Source organism: Leucoraja erinacea, chromosome 19 (genome assembly GCF_028641065.1).
Source record: "Leucoraja erinacea ecotype New England chromosome 19, Leri_hhj_1, whole genome shotgun sequence".
In the NCBI taxonomy this organism is placed as follows: domain Eukaryota; kingdom Metazoa; phylum Chordata; class Chondrichthyes; order Rajiformes; family Rajidae; genus Leucoraja; species Leucoraja erinaceus.
The window spans coordinates 14,030,404-14,051,153 of record NC_073395.1 but is presented as its reverse complement, the minus strand read 5'-3'; the positions used below and the strand labels follow the sequence as shown (position 1 = coordinate 14,051,153).

Genomic DNA, 20,750 nt, shown 5'->3' with positions numbered 1-20,750 from the left:
TGTTTCTCTAAACCAAGGGTTCCCAACCCGGGGTAAAATTACCCCCAGGGGGTAAATTTGTTGATTCAGCATTTGTACATATTTTTTTTCTCATTGACTGACTGTGTTTGGTTCTGGTATACCGGTATCTGGTCATCATTAGTTGCTCATAAATAAGTGAAATACTATTGTTATGTGCTATTAAAGTTGCCAGGGGTAAACGGGACAAAAAAAAAGTTGGGACATCTAAACTATACTAAACTAAAATCCGTGTTAAAGGTGCATCAGGGATTCTGGTTGTTGTTAACTGATTCATTCCCCTCATCCCAGAGCATTCTTCAACACACATCCTCTCCTGAAGGTGTGGGGAGACATTGGTATCTGCTGTGGAACTACAGGTATCAGGTTATTTAATCCCCTGCCTTTCAAAGGTAAGGCGATATGAATCAGAATCAGGCTGGTTTTATCAGGTTCCATCTGGAATACTAATTAGTAGAGCTGCAACCAGCAGTTTCGAGTCATTAAATCAGTTTAGATAATCAAGACTTAAGATAATTGCTATTACTGATTTAAGAGTTCAGCTAAGCAGGGGCTGTTAATTTACTGTTTGTCATGAACACGGCCTCTTGAGACGAGCGGCTGCTAATGCTGCTGGACTGAGAGAAGAAAAATTAATCATTAAGCAGAAATTACTTAGTTGCATGCACCTGTCTTTACAAATTAGCTGTCTTGCTGCCTGACATAAGCGACTCTCTCCTGAAACGAGTGCACGGAATGGGCTCCGTGACAAGTGGTTGGACTCATTTGTGTCGGTGTCTCTCATTAAGGAGCTGGAGGGAGGCCAGGCGGTGAGACCAAGAAATTGTGTTGTCAAACGCACAAGTTTACATGGGAGGATGGTGCGTTTCCTTTCAGACTGTGTCTCTAGGTCAGGCAGCCATTCTGAGCCCATGCCACACCAATATACAGACCACATATGTAGAAAGGAACTGCAGACGCTGGTCTATACTGAAGATTGACACAAAGTGTTGGAGTAACTCAGTGGGTCAGGCCGTGTGTGTCTCTGGACAAAAAGGATGGGTGACGTTTCGGGATGGGACCTTTCTTCAGACAGAAATCGGTTTGAGTCCAGGTGGGACACATGGGGTGGGCTGGGGTGGAAAGAAATGGGTTTGGGAAGGAAGGGAGTGAGGGTTTTGTCGTCACCTAAAATTGGAGAATTCAACGATCATACCGTTGTAAGCGACCCAAGCAGAATATGAAGTCCTGTCCCTCCAGTTTGCACGTGACCTTACTCACAAGGAGGAGGCCCAAGGCAGAAAGGTCAGTGTGGGGAAGGGGAGTTAAAATGATTGGCAACCAAGATCCAGTAGGCCCTTGCGAACTGCCCAAAAATGTTCGGCAAAATGGGCGTTGAATCCTCGCTTCATCTCACCAATGTAAAGGAGGCCACATCGGGAACACCAGATGCGGTAGATGAGGTTACGGGAGGTGGACCACTGATGCAAACCACTGTGTCACCTGGAAGGACTGCTGGGTTCCATGGATGGAGGGTGGAGGTATAAGGACAGGTGTTACATCTCCTAATGGTTGGAGGGGAAACTACCTGGAGAGGGGGTAGTTTTGGTGGGAAGGGATGAGTGAACCTATGAGAATTGGAGGGAGCGGTCTCTGGGGAAGTTAGAAATAAGTGGGGATGGGAAGATGTGACGGGTGGTAGGATCCCGTTAGAGAAAACGGGAATGTCGGAGAATGACGTGTTGGATGTAGAGGCTGGTAGGGTGAAAGGTGAGGACCGGAGAAACTCTATCCTTGTTCTGTCCGGGAGGAGGGGAAGCGAGACCAGAACTACAAGACACAGAGGAGACATGAGGGAGGATTAATCTTTGAATGCCGGCTGCTACGGTCAGGCAAACGCCTCCGTTGCCATGCGGTGAGAACGGAGAGGTTGAGAAGGAGTTTCTTCCCAGAGGCCATTCGGACTGTAAACGCCTATCTCACCAGGGATCAACTCTACTGAACGTTTTTCCTTCCATGATTTATTATGTAAAAGAATATGTGTGTTATGATTGTGTTTATAGTTTGTTTGGTTGTTTGGTTGGTTGTCTTTTGCACAAAAGTCCGCGAGCATTGCCACTTTCATTTCACTGCACATCTCGCATGTGTATGTGACAAATGAACATAAACTTGACTTGACTTTAAGCCACATCTTTAGTTATTTTTTGATTGAAAGATAAAGCTCAGAAACAGGCCCTTCAGCCCACCGAGTCCACGCCGACCAGCGATCCCCGCACATTAACACTATCCTACGCACATTATGGACAATTTACACTTATGCCAAGCCAATTAACCTGCATACCTGTATGTCTTTGGAGTGTGGGAGGAAACCGAAGATCTCGGAGAAAACGCATGCAGGTCACGGGGAGAACGTACAAATTCCATACAGACAGCACCCGCAGTCGGGATCGAAACTGGGTCTCCGGCGCTGCAAGCTCTGTAAGGCAGTAACGCTACCGCTGCTCCCTAATAACCAAGACCTATTCTACTTTTTCCTTGATCTCCATTTCCTTTGTCCTATTTTCAAACCTTCCACTTCCTTATCCATGTATCTCCCTCTCCCCTAACATCAGTCTGAAGAAGGGTATCAACCCAAAACGTCACCCCTTCCTTCTCTGCAAAGATGCTGCCTGTCCCGCTGAGTTACGCCAGCTTTTTGTGTCTACCTCGAGTCTGGGATAATATTGGACCTGATACAGTTTTTATGTTAAGAGGTTGTAACAAGCAGTCAGGGGCTGGTGAGAGGGGGCTCTGAGTACAAATGTCTTGCCTCTGGGCTTGTGGTGGGAGCAGGGATTCAGCCGGTAAATCATATTCTGAGAGGCACAGGCTTGCTTTATGGGCTACAATGTTATCAGGCAGTTTTATTGAACGCTGGTTACAGTGTAATCCAGCCTAGGGCCTCATTAACAATCATAAGGCTTAATAGTCCACTAAACCATTCATCCATTGGACAATCAGCCAAAGGGATTGTGTTGGAACAGTAAATATAATTTAAATAAAACAGGTGTAAAGACATTAGTGCAGCAGCTGTCTGGGAGGGGTCGGGAGCAAGGAGGGAAGGTGAAGGAACGGAGGCTTGGGGAAAGCGGTCTTAGTGGGACAAGAGGTCGGAGCTGCAAACCTGAGGGTGGGGAAGGCCGAGCGGAGAAGCTCTACCGCCGTTCCTCGGAGCAGGGCGAGGATGAGTGGGAACAGAGATGGGAGGAAGCCCGCACTGGCTCACTCTGTGGAGGAGATCCTGAGCCGGCCCTGCCAGAGAGGGCAGGGGCAGTGGATAGCGGGCACTGGGAGTGGCAGCGGGCGGCATGGTGCAATGTGTGGGCAGCTGGAAGATGCGTGCAGTCATGTGCATCAGGGCAGCTGGGGGGAGATGCGTGGGGTCACAGTGGGGGGGGATCAGGTAAGGCAGGGGTGTCGGGGGAGGGGAGGGGGGGGTAAGGGCTGGAGTTGGGGGGGTGGGGGCTATAGCGTAAAGGGTGGGGGTGGGGGTTCTGGGCAGTGCCTGAGGTGTATCGGGGTTCAGTTTCATGGGGTGAGAGCACATGGCACAGGGATGGAGGGTGCTGGAGTTGGACATGACGTCCAGTTTTGGTAGGTTATTTGGCTATAGAGTGGACTGAGGAAGGAATGTTTGACTGGAACAACTAAGTGTGGGTTGACATCAATGGGCAGTCTCAGGAGGAGCAGAAGGTGTGCATCAGGGAGTTCAGTTTCATGGTGCTTCTTATTGTGATCAAGAGCACATCCCTGACCACAGGGATTCGCCCGGGGTGCTCCGGTTTCCCCCACATCCCAAAGACGTCCAGTTTTGTAGATTATTTGGCCACTACAAATTGCCGCTAGTATGTGGGTGAGTGGTGGAAACTGGGGGAAGTTGACGGGAATGTGGGTTGGTCTTAAATGAGTGCTTGATGATTTACAGAGACTGGGTGGGCTAAAGAGTCTGTTTCCATGTTGTAGGACTTTATAATAATCCCTTTTCAATTTACATAAAATGCTGGAGTAACTCAGTGGGTCAGGCAGCATCTTTGGAGAAAAGGAATAGGTGACATTTTGGGTCAGGACCCTTGTTCAGACTGGATATTCTCACCCATTCCTTCACTCCATAGTTGCTGCCTGACCCCGTTGAGTTACTCCATTTTGTCTCTATCTTCAGTATAAACCAGCATCTGCAGTTCCTTCCCACAAACGCTTCCCATTTATATCCCACCACATTCCACCTCACACTAATGCCTGTTCCAGAATGTTTATAAGGCACAAGAAATGTTCCTCAGGACAGTGAAACTCGGCTAACCTGGCACCCTCAGGACTGATGTTGGTGGACTGGTAGATTTTACCACCTTTTAGATATTATTTACATTAATGCCACAATACACTTTCATTTCAGTTTTAGACACAAAAGGCTGGAGTAACTCAGCGGAACAAGCAGCATTCCAGTGAAAAGGAATGGGTGATGTTTCGGTTTGAGACCCTTCTTCAAACTGATGTCAGGGGAGTGGGCGGTACATAGATAAGGAAGTGTATGGATAAGGAAGTGTAAGGTGTGAAAACAGGACAAAGAGAATGGAGATCAAGGAAAATGTGGTGTAGATCGTTGTTAGTTGGGAGAAGGTAACAACAAAGCAAATAGAGATAAAATGTGTTGGAGACAGTAAGACTGGTCGGAGAACTGGGATTGGGACGGGATGGAGAGAGAGGGAAAACAAGGGCTACTTGAAGTTAGAGAAGTCAAAGAAAAAGTTCATTTCAGTTTTGTTGGGATGTTATACAGTGGACTAATCAATTTTTCAGTGAAACAAATGCGTTTAAATGGAATGCAGGATTGTGGTCCCAGATTGTCAGAAGTGTGGGAAACATGACCCTGGTGAGTTTATAGGGAGCGAGGGGAAATGGGCCCCATGCTTAAAGGGGCATCGCTTCCCACATTCCTTCTACGACATAATGATGTGTTTTAAAGGGAAGGTGGCAAATGGTGCCCCAGTGAGTCTAAAGGGAGTGCAGACCATAAAGTGTTTAAAGACAACATGTAACGTGGGGCTCCTGTGAACTTAAGGGAAACGCAGGAAATAAAGGGCTGAGTGGATTTAAAGGGAGCCCAGAAACAGCAGCAGTGAGGCAGACGCTGGGATTTCTGAGCAGTGAGAGCGGATATTATTGGAGTTCTACTGTACATCTAACTCAGGCAGGTGGTAAAGTTCACCCTAGGTTCCTCCTCCTCCTTTCTATTCACTTGTTGCCAGGATTAGAATGTGCGCAGGTCAGGGCTGGACAGAGATGTCAGTCACAGACACTCGATGACACTCAAGGCCGAGGTCCGCCCCTATCCAGCGCTGCTCAGGGATGTCACGGTGGTACCTCACCCAGCGCCCCCGGTTCAACCCTGGCTGCTCTCCGTGGCTGGGGAAGTTTTCACCCAGGTGCTCTGCTTTCCTCCCACATCTCAAAGAAATGCTGATATGTTGATTGCCACTGTAATACAATACGACATGATACAATAGAACAGGGATGGGGAACCTTTTCATGTTGGAATGCCACATTAAGTTAGCTGTAATCTAAAAAGGCCGCATCCAAGAAACTTCAATTAGATATACTTCAAAATGTACATTATTTTGTTAAAATAGCCCTCATGACTTACCAATGTTTTAATTTTGGCCATCAGTCGGGGAGGATTATTTGGTTGAATCTCCTTTTACTCTTTGGTATTTTAAATACGTTCATTTTAAGATTCAAATGAAAATAATAAAAGATGAATAAAAACATATTAATAAAAATGAAAAGTAGACAAAAATGCTGGAGAAACTCAGCGGGTGAGGCAGCATCTATGGAACAAAGAAAACTGGCCACGTTTCGGGTCTGAAGAAGGGTCTTGATCCGAAACGTCGCCTATTTCCTTAGCTCCATAGATGCTGTCTCATCTGCTGAGTTTCTCCAGCATTTTTGTCTACCTTTGATTTTCCAGGATCTGCAGTTCTTTCTTAAATAAAAAGAAAAAGATTTGTTCTACAAAATTTGGATTCATTGAAAAGGCCGCATTTAATGGTCTAGAGGGCAGCAGGTTCCCCACCCCTGCAATAGAACTTTACTCTCTGCCAACAGTCATAAAACACAAGATACGTGAAACATGAAATTAAAGTGACGAGTGGAAAGGGTTGGGGATGTGCAAAGATTGGGGAGGGGGGGGGGAGGGGGAGGGGGGGGGGGGGGGAGGGGGTGGGGGTGGGGGGAGGGGGGAGGGGGGGCAGAGTGGAGGGAGGGGGGGGGGGGGAAGGGGGAGTAGTTGTACAGTTTGATAGCCACGGGGGAAAAAGGGTATGAAAAGGAAAAATTATGTACCCCTCGTGTAGGTGCATGACAAAACATAATCAAATTGAGTTGATGGACATACGTGAGAATAATTATTTAAAAAATAAATATTTGTTTAAAGACTGCATTGAAATGATGAGATGAAAAATAGGAGGAATAAGGTTGTTGATCCAGGAGCCAGTATGGATCCGATGGGCCGGTCAGGCTCATAGAACATAGAACCAGTACAGCACCGGAACAGGCCCTTTGGTCCACAATGTCTGAAGTGAAGATGACGAAAATAAACTAATCTTATCTGCCTGCACATGATCCCTATCCCTCCGTTCTCTGCGTATCCACATGCCTGTCTAAAACTCTTGTAAATACCATTATAATATCCGCCACGACCACCACCCCTGGCAGCACATTCCAGGCACCCACCATCGTCTGTTTAAATAACTTGTCCTGAACATCTTTAAACTCTGCTCCTCACTTCTAAAGGCTATTAGCTTCTAGAGTTTGACATTTCCACCCTGGGAAAAAGCTTCCGACTGTCTAATCTACGCCATTCATAATTTAATATACTTCTATCAAGTCTCTCCCCCCCCCCCCCAAACTCCTGCATTCCAGAGAAAACAATCCAAGTTGATCCAACCGCTCCTTGTAGCAGATAGCACCTAATCGAGGCCGACTCACACCCGCTAATACCACCTAATCCAGACTTCTTCTGTGTGAGATACAGGTATAAAATAGGCTCCTTTTGGTCAGAATGTCTCTGGACTTGCTGGTCAGCACTTTCGCAAAGGGAGCTGGGGGGAAATAGTTGGATGACAGGAGAAACTCCACAGAGCAGGTGAATAGACTTAAGGGCCTGTCCCACTTACGCAACTTTTTCGCCGACTGCCGGCACCCGTCATAGGTCACCGAAAATGTTCAACATGTTGAAAATTCAGCAGCGACCAGAAAGACGCTACGACTCTTTGGGTGACTATGAGACTATTCACGACCATACAGGCGACAGACACCCTGGCGACATGTCGCCTCTATGGCAACAATGACGGGTGCCGGCAGTCACCGAAAAAGTGGGACAGGCCCTTTAGACTTTATACTTTAGAGATACAATGCTGAAACAGGCCCTGCAGCTCCCCGAGTCCACGCCGACCAACGATGACCCCATACACTAGCACAATCCTAAACACAAGGGATAACTTACAATTTTCTTTACCGAAGCCAATTAACCTACAAACCTGTATGGCTCTGGAGTGTGGGAGGAAACTGGAGCACCCAGACAAAACCCACGCAGTCACATGGAGACCGTACAAACTCCGTACAGACAGCCTTAAAGGAACAGAGACCCGGGTTCGATCCAGACTACGGGTGCTTAAGAAGGAACTGCAGATGCTGGAAAATCGAAGGTAGACAAAAGTACTGGAGAAACTCAGCAGGTGCAGCAGCATCTATGCAGCAAAGGAAATAGGCAACGTTTCGGGCCTTTTTTTCCTTTGCTCCACAGATACTGCTACACCCGCTGTGTTTCTCCAGCACTTTTGTCTACCTTTGATTTTCCAGCATCTGCAGTTCCTTCTTAAGCACCCGTAGTCATGATCGAACCCGGGTCTCTGTTCCTTTAAGGCAGCACTCTACCACTGCATCACTGCGCCGCCCAGATCTTAAATAGTATTTCAGAAATGTGTGAAAATGGAACAATAATTCAGAGCATTACAGAGCTGTTCCAAAGACTGCTTCCTGAGCCTTGTACTATCATAGCAGGGCTTATTGCATTTAGAGGGTTTCAACTAAGCCTGAATTCCCTGGAGGGATTGAGGGCTGTTCTGGTCGATGCTCTGAAACTATTAAAGCTATGCCGTGGATTTGGAGGGGCTCAGGTGCGGAATTCAGAGCAAGGACACACGGCAAAATGAGTACCATTAAGAGGTGAGTTCGGGGAGCAAGCCTTCAGGGAAAGAGTAGGAAAAATCTAAAACTTCATAATCACAGCATCCAACCCCTGCACAAAAGCTGTGGGTTAGTCAGCGAGGAATGGGAACCAAAAAAGTAACGGTACTAAACGATTATTTCACACCCTGCTCCCTCTTCCTATGCCATTTACTTTGCAATGGATCTCTTTCCCAAAGTTCAGTCCCCAGTCTGACTATTGATGTGAGTATCAGTGACGAACAACATCTCAGATTTTGCTTGGGCAGCTTACAGCCCAGTGGTATGAATATTGATTCCTCTCACTTCAGGTAGTCCTGGCATTCCCACTCTCCCTCTATCCCTCCCCCACCCAAGTCACACCAGCTTCTTGTTATCACCCAATAAACAGCCTGTTTCCTTTATTATCATTACTTTTTTGCATATCTTTTATTCATTGTTCTTTATCTCTCTGCATCCTCGTCTCTATCTCTTGTCTCCCTTATTTCCTAACCAGTCTGAAGAAGGGTCGCAACTCGAAACATCACCCACTCCTTCTCTCCAGAGATGCTGCCTGTCCCGCTGAGTTCCTCCAGCTTTTTGTGTTTATGCCAGAATACTGTTCTGGTTCATGTCAGTCTGAAAGACAATGGAGTTACAGCCATATATACATTTATTATTGTCCAAGAATAACACTGTCAATTCAAGTCTGACGTGGTATTTGGACATGGTGTAAATGGGACGTAAACAGTCGAAATATCCCAGTGTTCAGTCAGTGTTTGAGTCTCACGTGGGTCCCTCTGACTCGCATTATGGATTTAAAGAAGCCTGGAGTCCCTGTACTCGGGGGAGATAGAACTGAAGAGTTCAAGGATATCTAGACAAAGGGTAACTACATTTTAAGCAGTCAATCACTGAGATTTAAACATGCCAAAGCCCTCTGTACTAGGAGATCTACATGGTCTGTCTTAGATGCACAAAGCTAGATTAACTCAGTGGGACAGGCAGCATCTCTGGAGAGAAGGAATGGGTGACGTTTCGGGTTGAGATCCTTCTTCAGTCTGAAACGTCACCCATTACTTCTCTCCAGAGATGCTGCCTGTCCTGCTGAGTTACTCCAGCTTTTTGTGTCTCTCTTTGGTTTAAACCAGCATCTGCAGTTCCTTCCTACACTAAATGGTCTGTCTTTCTGTACTCAAGATAGCTCGGGTGAATTTAAACTGTACGAGGGAAGTGCTGTTCTTAATCTCTGGTGTTTAAACATTAAAAAGCTGTGCCTACACTCAGGACGGACAGCTGAGGTTTAAAGAACTTGCAGTTCCTTACACCTGAGATAACTGGGCTTTAAACCATTTGATACTCTCTGAACAATTATATTAACATAGCACCATGCGGTTTATCTGTAGGGCAGCACAGTGGCACAGCAGTAGAGTTGCTGCCTTACAGCACCAGAGACGCAGGTTCCATCCTGATTGCGGGTGCTGTCCGTATGTGACCACGTGGCTTTTCTCCGGGTGCTCCGGTTTCTTCCCACATTCCGAAGACTGCAGTGTTTCTAGGTTAATTGGCCTCTGTAAAAATTGCCCCCAGTGTGTAGTACAGGTGATCATTGGTCAGCACGGATTCGGTGGGCCGAAGGGCCTTTATTTCCGCTCGGTATCTCTAAACTAAACTCAAGATAGAATAGAATAGAATAGAATATGTTTAGAATTGTTTATTGTCATTGCACAAAACTGAGCAACGAAATTCCATTTGCTTCTCCTCCGTTAAAAGAAATACAACACGACACCAATGCACATATGTACAGTTAATAGTAGAATATAAATACATATTTAAAAGAGAGGGAGTTAAACAGCCCTGAGAGGTAACCCGTCTGATGAGCTAAATTAGGTGAAATATTCTGTGGGCATCATGACCGACTACAGATTTAAAGTTACTGACGAACTAAAAAAAGTTAAATTAGTAATAAATTGTATGCAGGAAAATAGTGGGACTGAAAGCCAAATAATCCTTCAAACCTAATGAATGGCCTCTGAGAGTTTAGAAGGAGGTTCAGAACAATTCCCAGAGACCAGAAGTTTCCCAGAGACCGGAAGGTTTACAGTTCCTTAGAACTAGGGAACTGTAAACCAGTTTGTCTCATGTGAGAGAAAGTGTAGAATCCATTCTATAGGATAATAAGAATGTAATCTAATAATGGGCAAAATCGACCTGTATTAATGAAAGGGGATGTTTGATAAATCTGCTCACTTTGAGGCTGAAGCTGGAAAGATCTTTCAGGGCAGACGAGCTGATGTGGAGTATTTACACTTCCAGCTGACTTCCACTGCGGTGACCCACAGTAGTTCATAAACCAAGTTAGAGGATGTGGTCTTGTGGTTGGCACAGTGACCTGGACTGGAGACGGGTTCATTAGCAGCAAGCATAGTCAGGCCATGTTCAACATAGGAGGGGGAGGAAAGGAGGTGAGGCTGTTGATTGTGGAAAGGCCTAAAAAAAGAGTGGATGTGGAGAGGATGCTTCACCCAATGGCAGAGTCTCGGCCAAAATAAAAGGGCGTACTTTTAGAAAAGAGAAGAGGACTGAAGAAGGGTCGCAAACCGAAACGTCGCCCATTCCTGCTCTTCAGAGATGCTGCCTGTCCCACTGAGTTACTCCAGCATTTTGTGTCCACCCACTGGGTTAGTGGAGTTTTACTGTACCTAGTGGCATTCAAGTCTTCCTGTTAGTGCGTTGATAGGTCTGTAGTATCATCAATTCCATTACAACTGTGCACAGCATGGAGTTTCTCAGACTGCGGTGTCATCTTTATTGGCTTTGCTTCAGATCAGAACGAGAGCCAGAAATCCACTCGGGAGCTGCTGAAGGAGGCATTGAAGACGGCCTTTGTCCCATTGGCTCCGCAGAGAGAGCTCGGTGCCGGCATCTGTGAAGAGGAGGAGGTGGACAAATGTGACGCCGCAGCAGACAGCTCCTTCTACGGTAAGTGGCATTCCACAGGTACAAAGCAAAGCCCGAGGATTCAGGGTGAGACAGGCAAGCAGGAGAAATTTCACCGCAGGGTTTAATCAGTTTGGTTCCATAACTTCATAAATGATAGGAGCAGAAACAGGCCATTTGTCCCATCAAGTCTACTCCGGCTTTCGATTATAGTAGATTTATCTTTCCCTCTTAACCCCATTCTCCTGCCTTCTCCCCATAACCCCTGACACCCGTACGGATCAAGAATCCATCCAGCTTGTATCTGAAGTGGCTTCTGCTGTTAAATGTTTCTCACTTGGACAGTCTGCTTTGACATTTCCTCTTGCCAGCGTTCTACATCTAGGTCTACACTGTGGACTGCCTCACCGCGACAGAGACCCGGGCTTGACATTTCAAAGAGGTTCACCAACCTCTGACTAAAGAAATTCATCCTCATCCCCCTTCCTAAAGAGAAGTATTTATATTCTGAGGCTGTGCCCTCTGGTCCTAGACTCTCCCACTAGTGAAACATCCTCCGCACATCCACGCTATCCAGGCCTCTCACTGTTCGGTATGTTTCAATGAGGTCCCACCTCATCTTTCTAGACTCCAGCGAGTGGAGGCCCAGCACCTTCAAACGCTCATCATATGTTAACCCACCCATTCCAGTGACTGTTCGCATAAAGAATTTAATTTAGAGATAAAGAATGGAAACAAGCCCTTCAGACCATTGTGTCCACTCTGGCCACCGATCACCTGCTCACACTAGTTTCTATGTTATCACATTAGGGGGAATTTTTTTTTTGTACAGAGGCCAATTAACCTACAAGCCCACGTGTCTTTGGGAAGTGGGAGAAAACTGCGGCACCCGAAGGACACTCTCATGGTCACAGGGAGAACGTGCAAACTTCACACAGACAGCACCTGAGTTCAGGATCGAACCCGGGTCTCCGGCCCCATGAGGGAGCAGCTCTACCAGCTGCACTCGGGTTGTAAGCTACCCAAGTGGAATATGAGATGCAGTTTGCATGTGGCCTCATTTTGCCTCTGCCAGGACAGAATCCTAAACATTACCTGAGGTCAGAATTAAGCCCAGGTCTCTGGTGCTTTGAGGCAGCAGCTCCACCCGCTGCACCATTGTGCCGTCCATAGTGTAGATCTAGATGTGGAACGCTGGCAAGAGGAAATGTCAATGCAGACAGTCCAAGTGAGAAACATTTAACAGCAGAAACCACTTCTAAACACAAGCAATAACAGATGACTCAATGGACAAGCGCCAATGATTCAGCTCAGTCACTTCTAAGGAAACTATAAACCAAGATGCGGCAAAAATCAATAGATGTTGGAAACCTAAAATAAAAGCAGGAAAAGCTAGACATTCTTAGCCAGTCAGGTTGAATCTATAGGCAGAGAAACAAAGTCAACATTTTAAATCAAAGATCCTTCAGTTCTGATGAAGGGTCTTCAACCTGCAAGTTTAAATGCAGTCTCTGTGAATTCTGGGTCTTTTCAGCTCTGGATTAGGTTAGTTTAGTGATACAGTGTGGAAACAGGCCCTTCGGCCCATAGAGTCTGTGCTGACCAGCAATCTCTGTACACTAGCAATGTCCTACACATGAGGGACATTTTACAATTTTTCTACCAAAGCCAATTAACCTACAAACCCACACGTCTTTGAAGTGTGGGAGGAAACCGTAGCACATGGAGAAAACCCACGCGGTCACGGGGAGGACATACAATATCTGTACACACAGCACCTGTAGTCAGGATTCAACCCGTGTCTCGGCGCTGTAAGGCGGCAACTCTACCGCTGCGCCACCGCTCATTTCGAATTTCGTGCCTGTTGTCTAGCCATCCTGACTGGACCTGATCTGGTGACTGTAGTGTCTCTCAGTTTATCTCTTACTTATGTTCCCATTCCAAGCTTCAATCTACCTCGATTACATATTACATACCTTGATTCTATCTACCTTGATTCCACCTCAGAGGGTGGTGGAGGCCGGTTCTCTGGATGCTTTCAAGAGAGAGCTAGATAGGGCTCTTAAAATAGCGGAGTCAGGGGATATGGGGAGAAGGCAGGAACGGGGTACTGATTGGGGATGATCAACCATGATCACATTGAATGGCGGTGCTGGCTCGAAGGGCAGAATGGCCTACTCCTGCACCTATTGTCTATTGGCTATTGTCTATTGTCATACCTTTAGACAATTGTGCACAATATCCTCTTACACCTCCACTAACCGTGCTCTCGGCCATGTTGAAACGATGGATTCTCTGCGGTGCGCGAGTTCCCAGGAATGAGCATCCATTTCACGATGGAAAGAAAGGAGGATGATGGCAATTGCATGGGGAAATCACCCTTGTCTCTCATGTTGGTAGAGGTCACAGGACGAAAGATGCAGCTAAACTTGCTGAGTTAGCACAGTGGATCCCATAATCTCTTCACACAGACCAGATGACGGAGACTGCTGTCACTTGAATGAAGGTTTGAAGCTGTCATCAGACTCCCTTCTACGAGCTTGTTGTGTTAATTATCTGCAGATTCCCAAGGCAAAGGACAAAGGGGCCTCGTCTGAAGTGACAACCATGATTTGCTAGTTAATGATCCTGTTATCTGGTCTTTATTTAGATTTAAGGGCCTGTCCCATTTTCACGACCTAATTCACGACCTTTTTTACTTGTGGACATTTTTCATCATGTTGAAATAACGCCCAGACCTACTTGATGCCACAAGTGCCTACGACTAGCATTACGACCTACCTACGATCTACCTACGACTTCCTACGACCTTGTGACGACTATGCTGCGAGCATGAGTCAAGGGCAAACTCGGCAGAGATCATGAATTAGGTCGTGAAATTGGGACAGGCCCTTTAGATTTAGGGATACAGCTCAGATACAAGCCCTTTGGCCCACCGAGTCCACACCAAGCAGTAATCACCCCATACACCAGCCTACACACACCAGGGACAATTTATTTTCACTACATACCAAAGCCAATTAATCTACAAACCTGTACGTCTTTCGAGTGTGGGAGGAAACCGGAACACCCGGAGAAAACCCATGCAGTCACATGGAGAACGTACAAACTCTGTATAGACAGCGCAAAATAGTCAGGGTTGAACCCAGGTCTCTGGTGCTGTAAGGCAGCAACTCTACCGCTGCGCCACTGTGCTGCCCTAAACCAACTTTACCATAATCAACAGAGACACCAGAGTGAGATTTGAAATAAAATGAATCCCACCTTCTACATCGAAGACCACAATCCAAAAGGCTTTGTGAGTTCCTTCTGTGAAGAGCAGCTGCTTTCGGCTTCGTAAAAAGGTAAAACAAAGAACCAGTTGAAACAAGGAACTGCAAATGGTGTTTTACAAAAAAAGACATAAAGTGCTGGAGTAACTCAGCGATCGATGGGCCGAAGGGCCTGTTTCCACGCAGTATCTCTAAAGTCTAAAGAGTAAAGTCCACAGTCTAAAGGTGCTTCAGTTAAAACAATGGCAAAATAGTAATGAAACCAGCCCCCTGGCCCAATACTGTGAAATGATCTCGAAGGTCCACTGGTACCAGACAATAAAGGGGTTTCAATTCTGGACACGCCAAGCCTGAGCACTTTATTTGTGTGATTTGCCTCCAGACAAAAGAAAGTCGAAGCGGAGAATGCGGACAACATTCACCATGGAGCAGCTCCGGGAGCTGGAGAAGATCTTTCACATCACCCACTATCCAGATGTTTACACGAGGGATCAACTGGCAGCGAAGATTAACCTGCCTGAGGCCAGGGTTCAGGTGAGCAGTCTTCCTCTCTCTGCTGACAGATTGTCCAGTGGGCACCACCTTGCAGACGCATCCATCCATTTCTAAACCCCAAGCTGGGCAACGTGTGTTTGGGCTGCTGGATATTATGGAACGGTTCAGTGGCGCTGCTGGTAGAGCAGCTGCCTCATAATGCCATACCCTGGTTCGATCCCGACCACGGGTGCTATGGTGTGTTGGGTTTTCACGTTCTCCCTGTGACTGAAGAAGGGTTTCGGCCCGAAACGTTGCCTATTTCCTTCGCTCCATAAATGCTGCTGCACCCGCTGAGTTTCTCCAGCATTGTTTTGTGTACCTTCTCCCTGTGACTGCCTGGGTTTCCTCCAGGTGCTCTGGTTCCTCCCACATCCCAAAGCCGTATTGATTTGTAGATTAATTGACCTCTGGAAAACTGTCCCTAATGTGCAAGGAGTGGGTGCAAAAGTGGAATAGCATAGATATAGTTTAGATTGATTGGTTTAATGTATTGTCATGTTATTATCAAGGTACAGTGAGAAGCATCTTTGGTTGTGTCCGATCCAAATCAACAATCAAGTCACCCACGGTCTACACATACAGGATAAAGGGTATAGTGCGGAGTGGAATGTTTCCACTAGTGGGAGAGTCAAGGGGCCCCAGAATAAAAGGATGTACCTTTAGAAAGGAGATGAGAAGGAATTTATTTAGTCAACGGATGGTGAATCTATGGAATTAATTGCTATTGAAGGCTGTGGAGGCCAAGTCAATGGATATTTCAAAGGCAGAGATTAGTGATTAGTATGGGTGTCAGGTGTTATGGGGTGGGGTTGAGAGGAAAAGTTAGATCAGCCATGATAGAATGGCAGAGTAGACTTGATGTGCCGAATGGTCGAATTCTGCACCTATCACTTATGACAGAAGTCAAGGTATGGCCTCATAGACACCATGTACAACTGTAACAAAACCTCCTCATTCCTAAACTCCAAACCCTTCACATTGCTTCCAAACTGCTTGCTGAACCTGCCCGCAAACGTTTTGTTATTCCTGCGTTAAAACACTTAGATCACTCTGAACCTCATTCACTTGCAACCGCTCCCCATTTAGATAAGAATCCAATTGTGATTCCTCGTGCGTGACCTCCTTCTCTGTAGTACGGAAAACATGAAAATGTTTCTCAGCTCTGTCCCTTTTTGTCAAATAGATCTGGTTCCAAAACCGGCGAGCAAAATGGAGGAAGTACGAGAAACTGGGGAATTTTGGTGGATTGCAACATCTCACCGAGGTGGATGTGGTTCCTGCTCCCAAACCCCAACCCACGGTGAGTGTGTGGGAATACAAGATGGAGAAACAGGCCTCAGGTCCATTTGGGTTCCCCGCTACCAGCTGGGTGCTTGCTTAGTTTAGTTTGGTTCATTGTCACATGTACCGAGTTAGAGTGATAAGCTTTTGAGTTGCGTGCCAACCCGTCAACGGCAAGACTATACATGATTGAGCTGTCCACAGTGTACAGGATAAAGGGAATAATGTTCAGTGCAAGATAAAGTCCAATAGGCTGGATATGCTGGTTGCCTTGCCGAGGCAGCGTGAAGTATAGACGGAGGCAATGGTGGTCGGTTTGTGCGATGGTCTGAGCTGTATCTGCAATTCTCTGCAATTTCTTGCGGTCTTGGATGGAGCAGTTCCCAACCAAGCTATGATGCATCCTGATCAAAATGTTTACCACGGTGCATCTGCAGAAGTTAGTGAGAGTTGCTGGGGACATGCATGAATGATTGCATGAATGAAGACCTGCATGAATGATATGACGATTAGACTCAGCTATTGACCTCTATCAATGAGTTCACCCCAAAATAAGAGGGAACACCTATTGTTGGAAAACTTTGGGGAGCATGTCGGCAGGTTGTATTTCTTCACAAGAGGTAAAGTTTTGAGTCTTGACTCAAGAGTGTTTTATCGTCATACGCCCCAAACAACAGCATCACGGATATATATACAGTACTCACCATAGTAGACACCATGGTCGACAAAAATGCTGGAGAAACTCAGTGGGTGAGGCAGCATCTATGGAGCAAAGGAAATAGGCAACGTTTCGGACCCAAAACGTTGCCTATTTCCTTCGCTCCATAGATGCTGCCTCACCCACTGAGTTTCTCCAGCATTTTTGTCTACCTTCGATTTTCCAGCATCTGCAGTTCCTTCTTAAATATAGTAGACACCATAATAAACAACAAAACAAAGTCTGAAGAAGGGTCTCGGCTCAAAACATCACCTATTCCTTTTCTCCAGAGATGCTGCCTGATTCGTTGAGTTACTCCAGCATTTTGTGTCTAAAAAAAAGTTCAATATATAAAAATGCAAAATAGAACAAAGGCAAAAACAATGCCCCCAAGCCCCTAGTGCAATGAAGGCAGGTTGGTGTTTAGTTGGAGTGCGTAGTGTTTAATAGCTTAATGGCTGTTTGGAAGAAACTGCTCCTGAACCAGGACGTTACAGTTTTCAGGCTGCAAAACCTTCTTCCCAATAGCAGGAGTGAAGATAGTGTGACCAGGGTGGTGTGGGTCTCTGATGATGCCGGCTGCCTTTTTGAGGCAGCGACTCCTATGAGTGAGTCACACTCACCGAGAATTTATCTGTTATCTTTATCTGTTTATTTATTCATGTGTGTATATATATATATATATATATATATAGGTATATGGACACACTGATCTGCTCTGTATTCATGCCTAATATATTCTGTTGTGCTGAAGCAAAGCAAGGTCCTTTCTGGGACACATAACAATAAACTCTCTTGAATCTTGAATAATTTTTGTATGTCCTCCCTTGTAAATCATTTGGAAAGTCCACTGCTCATACCTTAACTTGCACTGTCTCATTCTCCCATTTGCCCATGCATGGGTGGTCCACGGTGACCAGAACATTCATATTTCTGCGGCATGAACCAATTTATGGTCTCTTTTATCTTGTCTCCCCGAGGCTTGAAGAACAATTGATAAAAATGTATTCTAATTGTCTGCTTTTGTCACCTGTCTTTGCAGAGTTCCTGCATGATTACAAAGAAAACTTCAATGCCCCCATTGCCATCTGGATGCTGCCCCCTTGTACCACGGTCGTTGACATCGATGTTGGCACCGTACTCCGTGGCAATGGCACCCCATACTGCCTTTGACGCCATGTCGAAGCTCCAGCCTCACCTCCTCTGGGTTGCACCACATCATGTCCCCATCTCTACTTCTCCACATTGGGACATCACCTGCGTGGGACTGAGGAGGAACAACCCACACTAACATTCACCACCACAGACTAGAAAAAGCAGGTAAATATTCGCCACCAACAGGCGGGAATTCCTCTGGAGCCTTAGTATGCATCATGGTGGCTTCCTGCATTGTACGTACATGTGAATTTTCAGCCAGAGACATTATCCGACCTTGGTCATGAGAAACTAAGCAGAACAAGCCCCAAGATTGCCCTGAGGACCTTAAGGAAGCTATCTTACTGGACCAGAAGATAGGGACATGGAGGGTGAAGATTTGGTGGGGTGATGGACTGGAATCTCCGAACCAACGGTCGGTTCAGGATGAGACCTGTGCTGATTAGTGCTGCCAAACTGGCCAGAAACTCCACCTGAGTCCACTTTACCTTGGGCAACCCTTGTATTTCCAGTGTAAACTTTGACATTCTTGCCCTCAGGCCCTTATCAGGCTGCTTGGACGTTATTCTTCTCAACTTTTGGCTGGTATAAAGGCCAAGGCTTCAGATCTGAAGAAAGGTCCTGACCCAAAATGTCACCTATGCATGACCTCCTCCTGAGCCGCTGAGTTCCTCCAGCACTTTGTGTGTCCGAGTCTTCAGGTCCTCTCCCACAAACTGTGACCTCTGGTCTCCGACCTGAAAGAAGAACTTCATCCGATGACTTGGCGTGAGATCCACTCTGGTCATCCGGGTGAGATTTACCATTGAAAAGATGTTTGAGCATCTCTAACACTGCATCAGTCTCATCACGTGAACTTCATTTACAGTTTCAAGTGGACGGGTTACACAACATAAGGAAGTTGAACAAAGATACATCCAAAGTAAGGTTGGGAAGTCGTATGGTTATCGTTGAAGTGGGTCGGATAGAGGCCGTGAAATAACTGATGATATACATATTGTGGAAGAATGGTGTGAAGTAACTGAGAGTTAGTCCCACCACAATCTCTTCTCCATGGTGCCCCCGTGGCAGACTGCGGTGCCCAGGCCTATTCCCCAGCACCAGGCCTGGCTCACCCACCGCGGAGCCGGGAAGCCCACCCTCGAGAGGGAACCCATCGGACCCGGCCCCTGCTCACCCCCACGTACTTGAGAGGAGGGTAGAGCGAGTCAAGATGGCGGTGGCGGCGGCGGATGCAAAGAACAAAGGGCAGCCGATAAGAGGAACTGGGATCTTTGCTTCCGCGCCCTCAAGGTCGTCTGAGGGAGGTGACCCTAGGCCACAAAGGCTAAACAGTGGCTGGGCGAGAAAAGGGACAATGGTTCGCTGGCCGATGTCGAGATCTGGACTGAGGTTATGCTTTTTGTAAATTTACAATTACATGTACAGCACAAAATCAAAAGCAACCCCACCACCATAATACAAGTCAAACAAATATTCTTCAATATTAAACATACTATTATACAACTATATCTCCATCCTTATTAAGGAATCATTCCACCCCCTGCGTTGCCCAGCGGGCCTGGCACTCCCCAGGGTGACCTTGGATAGCGCGCCGTCTCTTTCTAAAACCACTGAGGTGATGCTTGGGGCTCGACTGGATTGGATACCGCTCCGAGGGACCGAGCGTACTGACTGGACCGTGGCAGCACGGCGCGGTGGAGCAGTGGTGCGGCATTCCTCCAACTTCGCTTGGCCAGGCCGGCCCTGCATTGTCGCCAGGACAATGGGCCTTGCTCGCCAGCCGCACTTGAAGCAACTTGGACTTTGAAAATGGTGCCCAAACATGGCAACTCTTGTATATTGTCTCAGTGGACTATTACTACACACTACACACCATGTTTAGCAATACTTTACTGAACTGTATGCAAAAAAAGACATTTACTGTACCTCGGTACATGTGGCAATCAAGAACCATTGAACCATTGCACCTGCCATGAGTTGGTGTGGAGGGTTGGTCTGAGCATGTGCATGATGCTTTGAACTCTGCTCACTTATTGAGTTGTTGCCATTGTTGATTCTATCTTTCTTAATGGTGTTTATGTACTCAGAATGATTGATTATATATGACTATAGCTGAAATAAAGGTATACTTGACACCCATATTTTTCAAGAAGATTGTAGGATGGGTGTTATTTTTGATATGTTGTGGTTGACAAGGCACTCGTGAGCCAGTTATGTACATGGAGCCAGTTATTTTTTCTCTCTCTCCCCCTCCCCCTCTCCCTCTCCCGCTCCCTCCCCCACTCACCCTCTCTGTCTTTTTCTCCCCACTCTCTCTGTCGCTGTTCCTGTTGTTCTCCCTCCCACATTCTCTTTGTGACAGCTTTATATTTTGCTCTCCCTCTCACTCTGCATCTCACTCTGCATCTCCCTCTCCCTCTCTCCCTCTCTCTCTCTCTCTCTCATAATCCGTGACTCACTGGCTCACATATTCTGAGAGCAGTGAACCTTTGGTATTCCCTGTCTTGTGGAAAGTTATCTAGTGTGATAGATTTCTGAATGTTAAGTCACAAGTCAAGTCAAGTCACATTTATTTATATAGCACATTTAAAAAACAACTCTCGTTGGCCAAAGTGCTTTACATTCGTTAT

The 20,750-nt window shown here is 46.5% G+C and overlaps 1 protein-coding gene across 1 annotated transcript; it reads left to right on the top strand.

Moving 5' to 3' along the window:
- Positions 1-1,721: 1,721 nt before the first annotated feature.
- Positions 1,722-20,260, top strand: LOC129706549 (intestine-specific homeobox-like). The gene is made up of 5 exons (XM_055650912.1): positions 1,722-1,767; positions 11,062-11,217; positions 14,830-14,981; positions 16,168-16,284; positions 18,005-20,260. Exons 1-5 carry the CDS (start codon positions 1,722-1,724, stop codon positions 18,251-18,253), a joined length of 720 nt encoding a protein of 239 aa, XP_055506887.1. The 3' UTR covers positions 18,254-20,260.
- The last annotated feature ends 490 nt before the right edge of the window (positions 20,261-20,750 follow it).

Excerpts from the sequence above, each read along its gene's own strand:
- LOC129706549 (XM_055650912.1), top strand. The coding sequence starts at position 1,722 with ATGTCGGAGAATGACGTGTTGGATGTAGAGGCTGGTAGGGTGAAAG. Across the intron at positions 14,982-16,167 it reads TGCCTGAGGCCAGGGTTCAG|ATCTGGTTCCAAAACCGGCG; the intron begins GTGAGCAGTCTT and ends TTTGTCAAATAG. Across the intron at positions 16,285-18,004 it reads CTCCCAAACCCCAACCCACG|AGTTCCTGCATGATTACAAA; the intron begins GTGAGTGTGTGG and ends CTGTCTTTGCAG.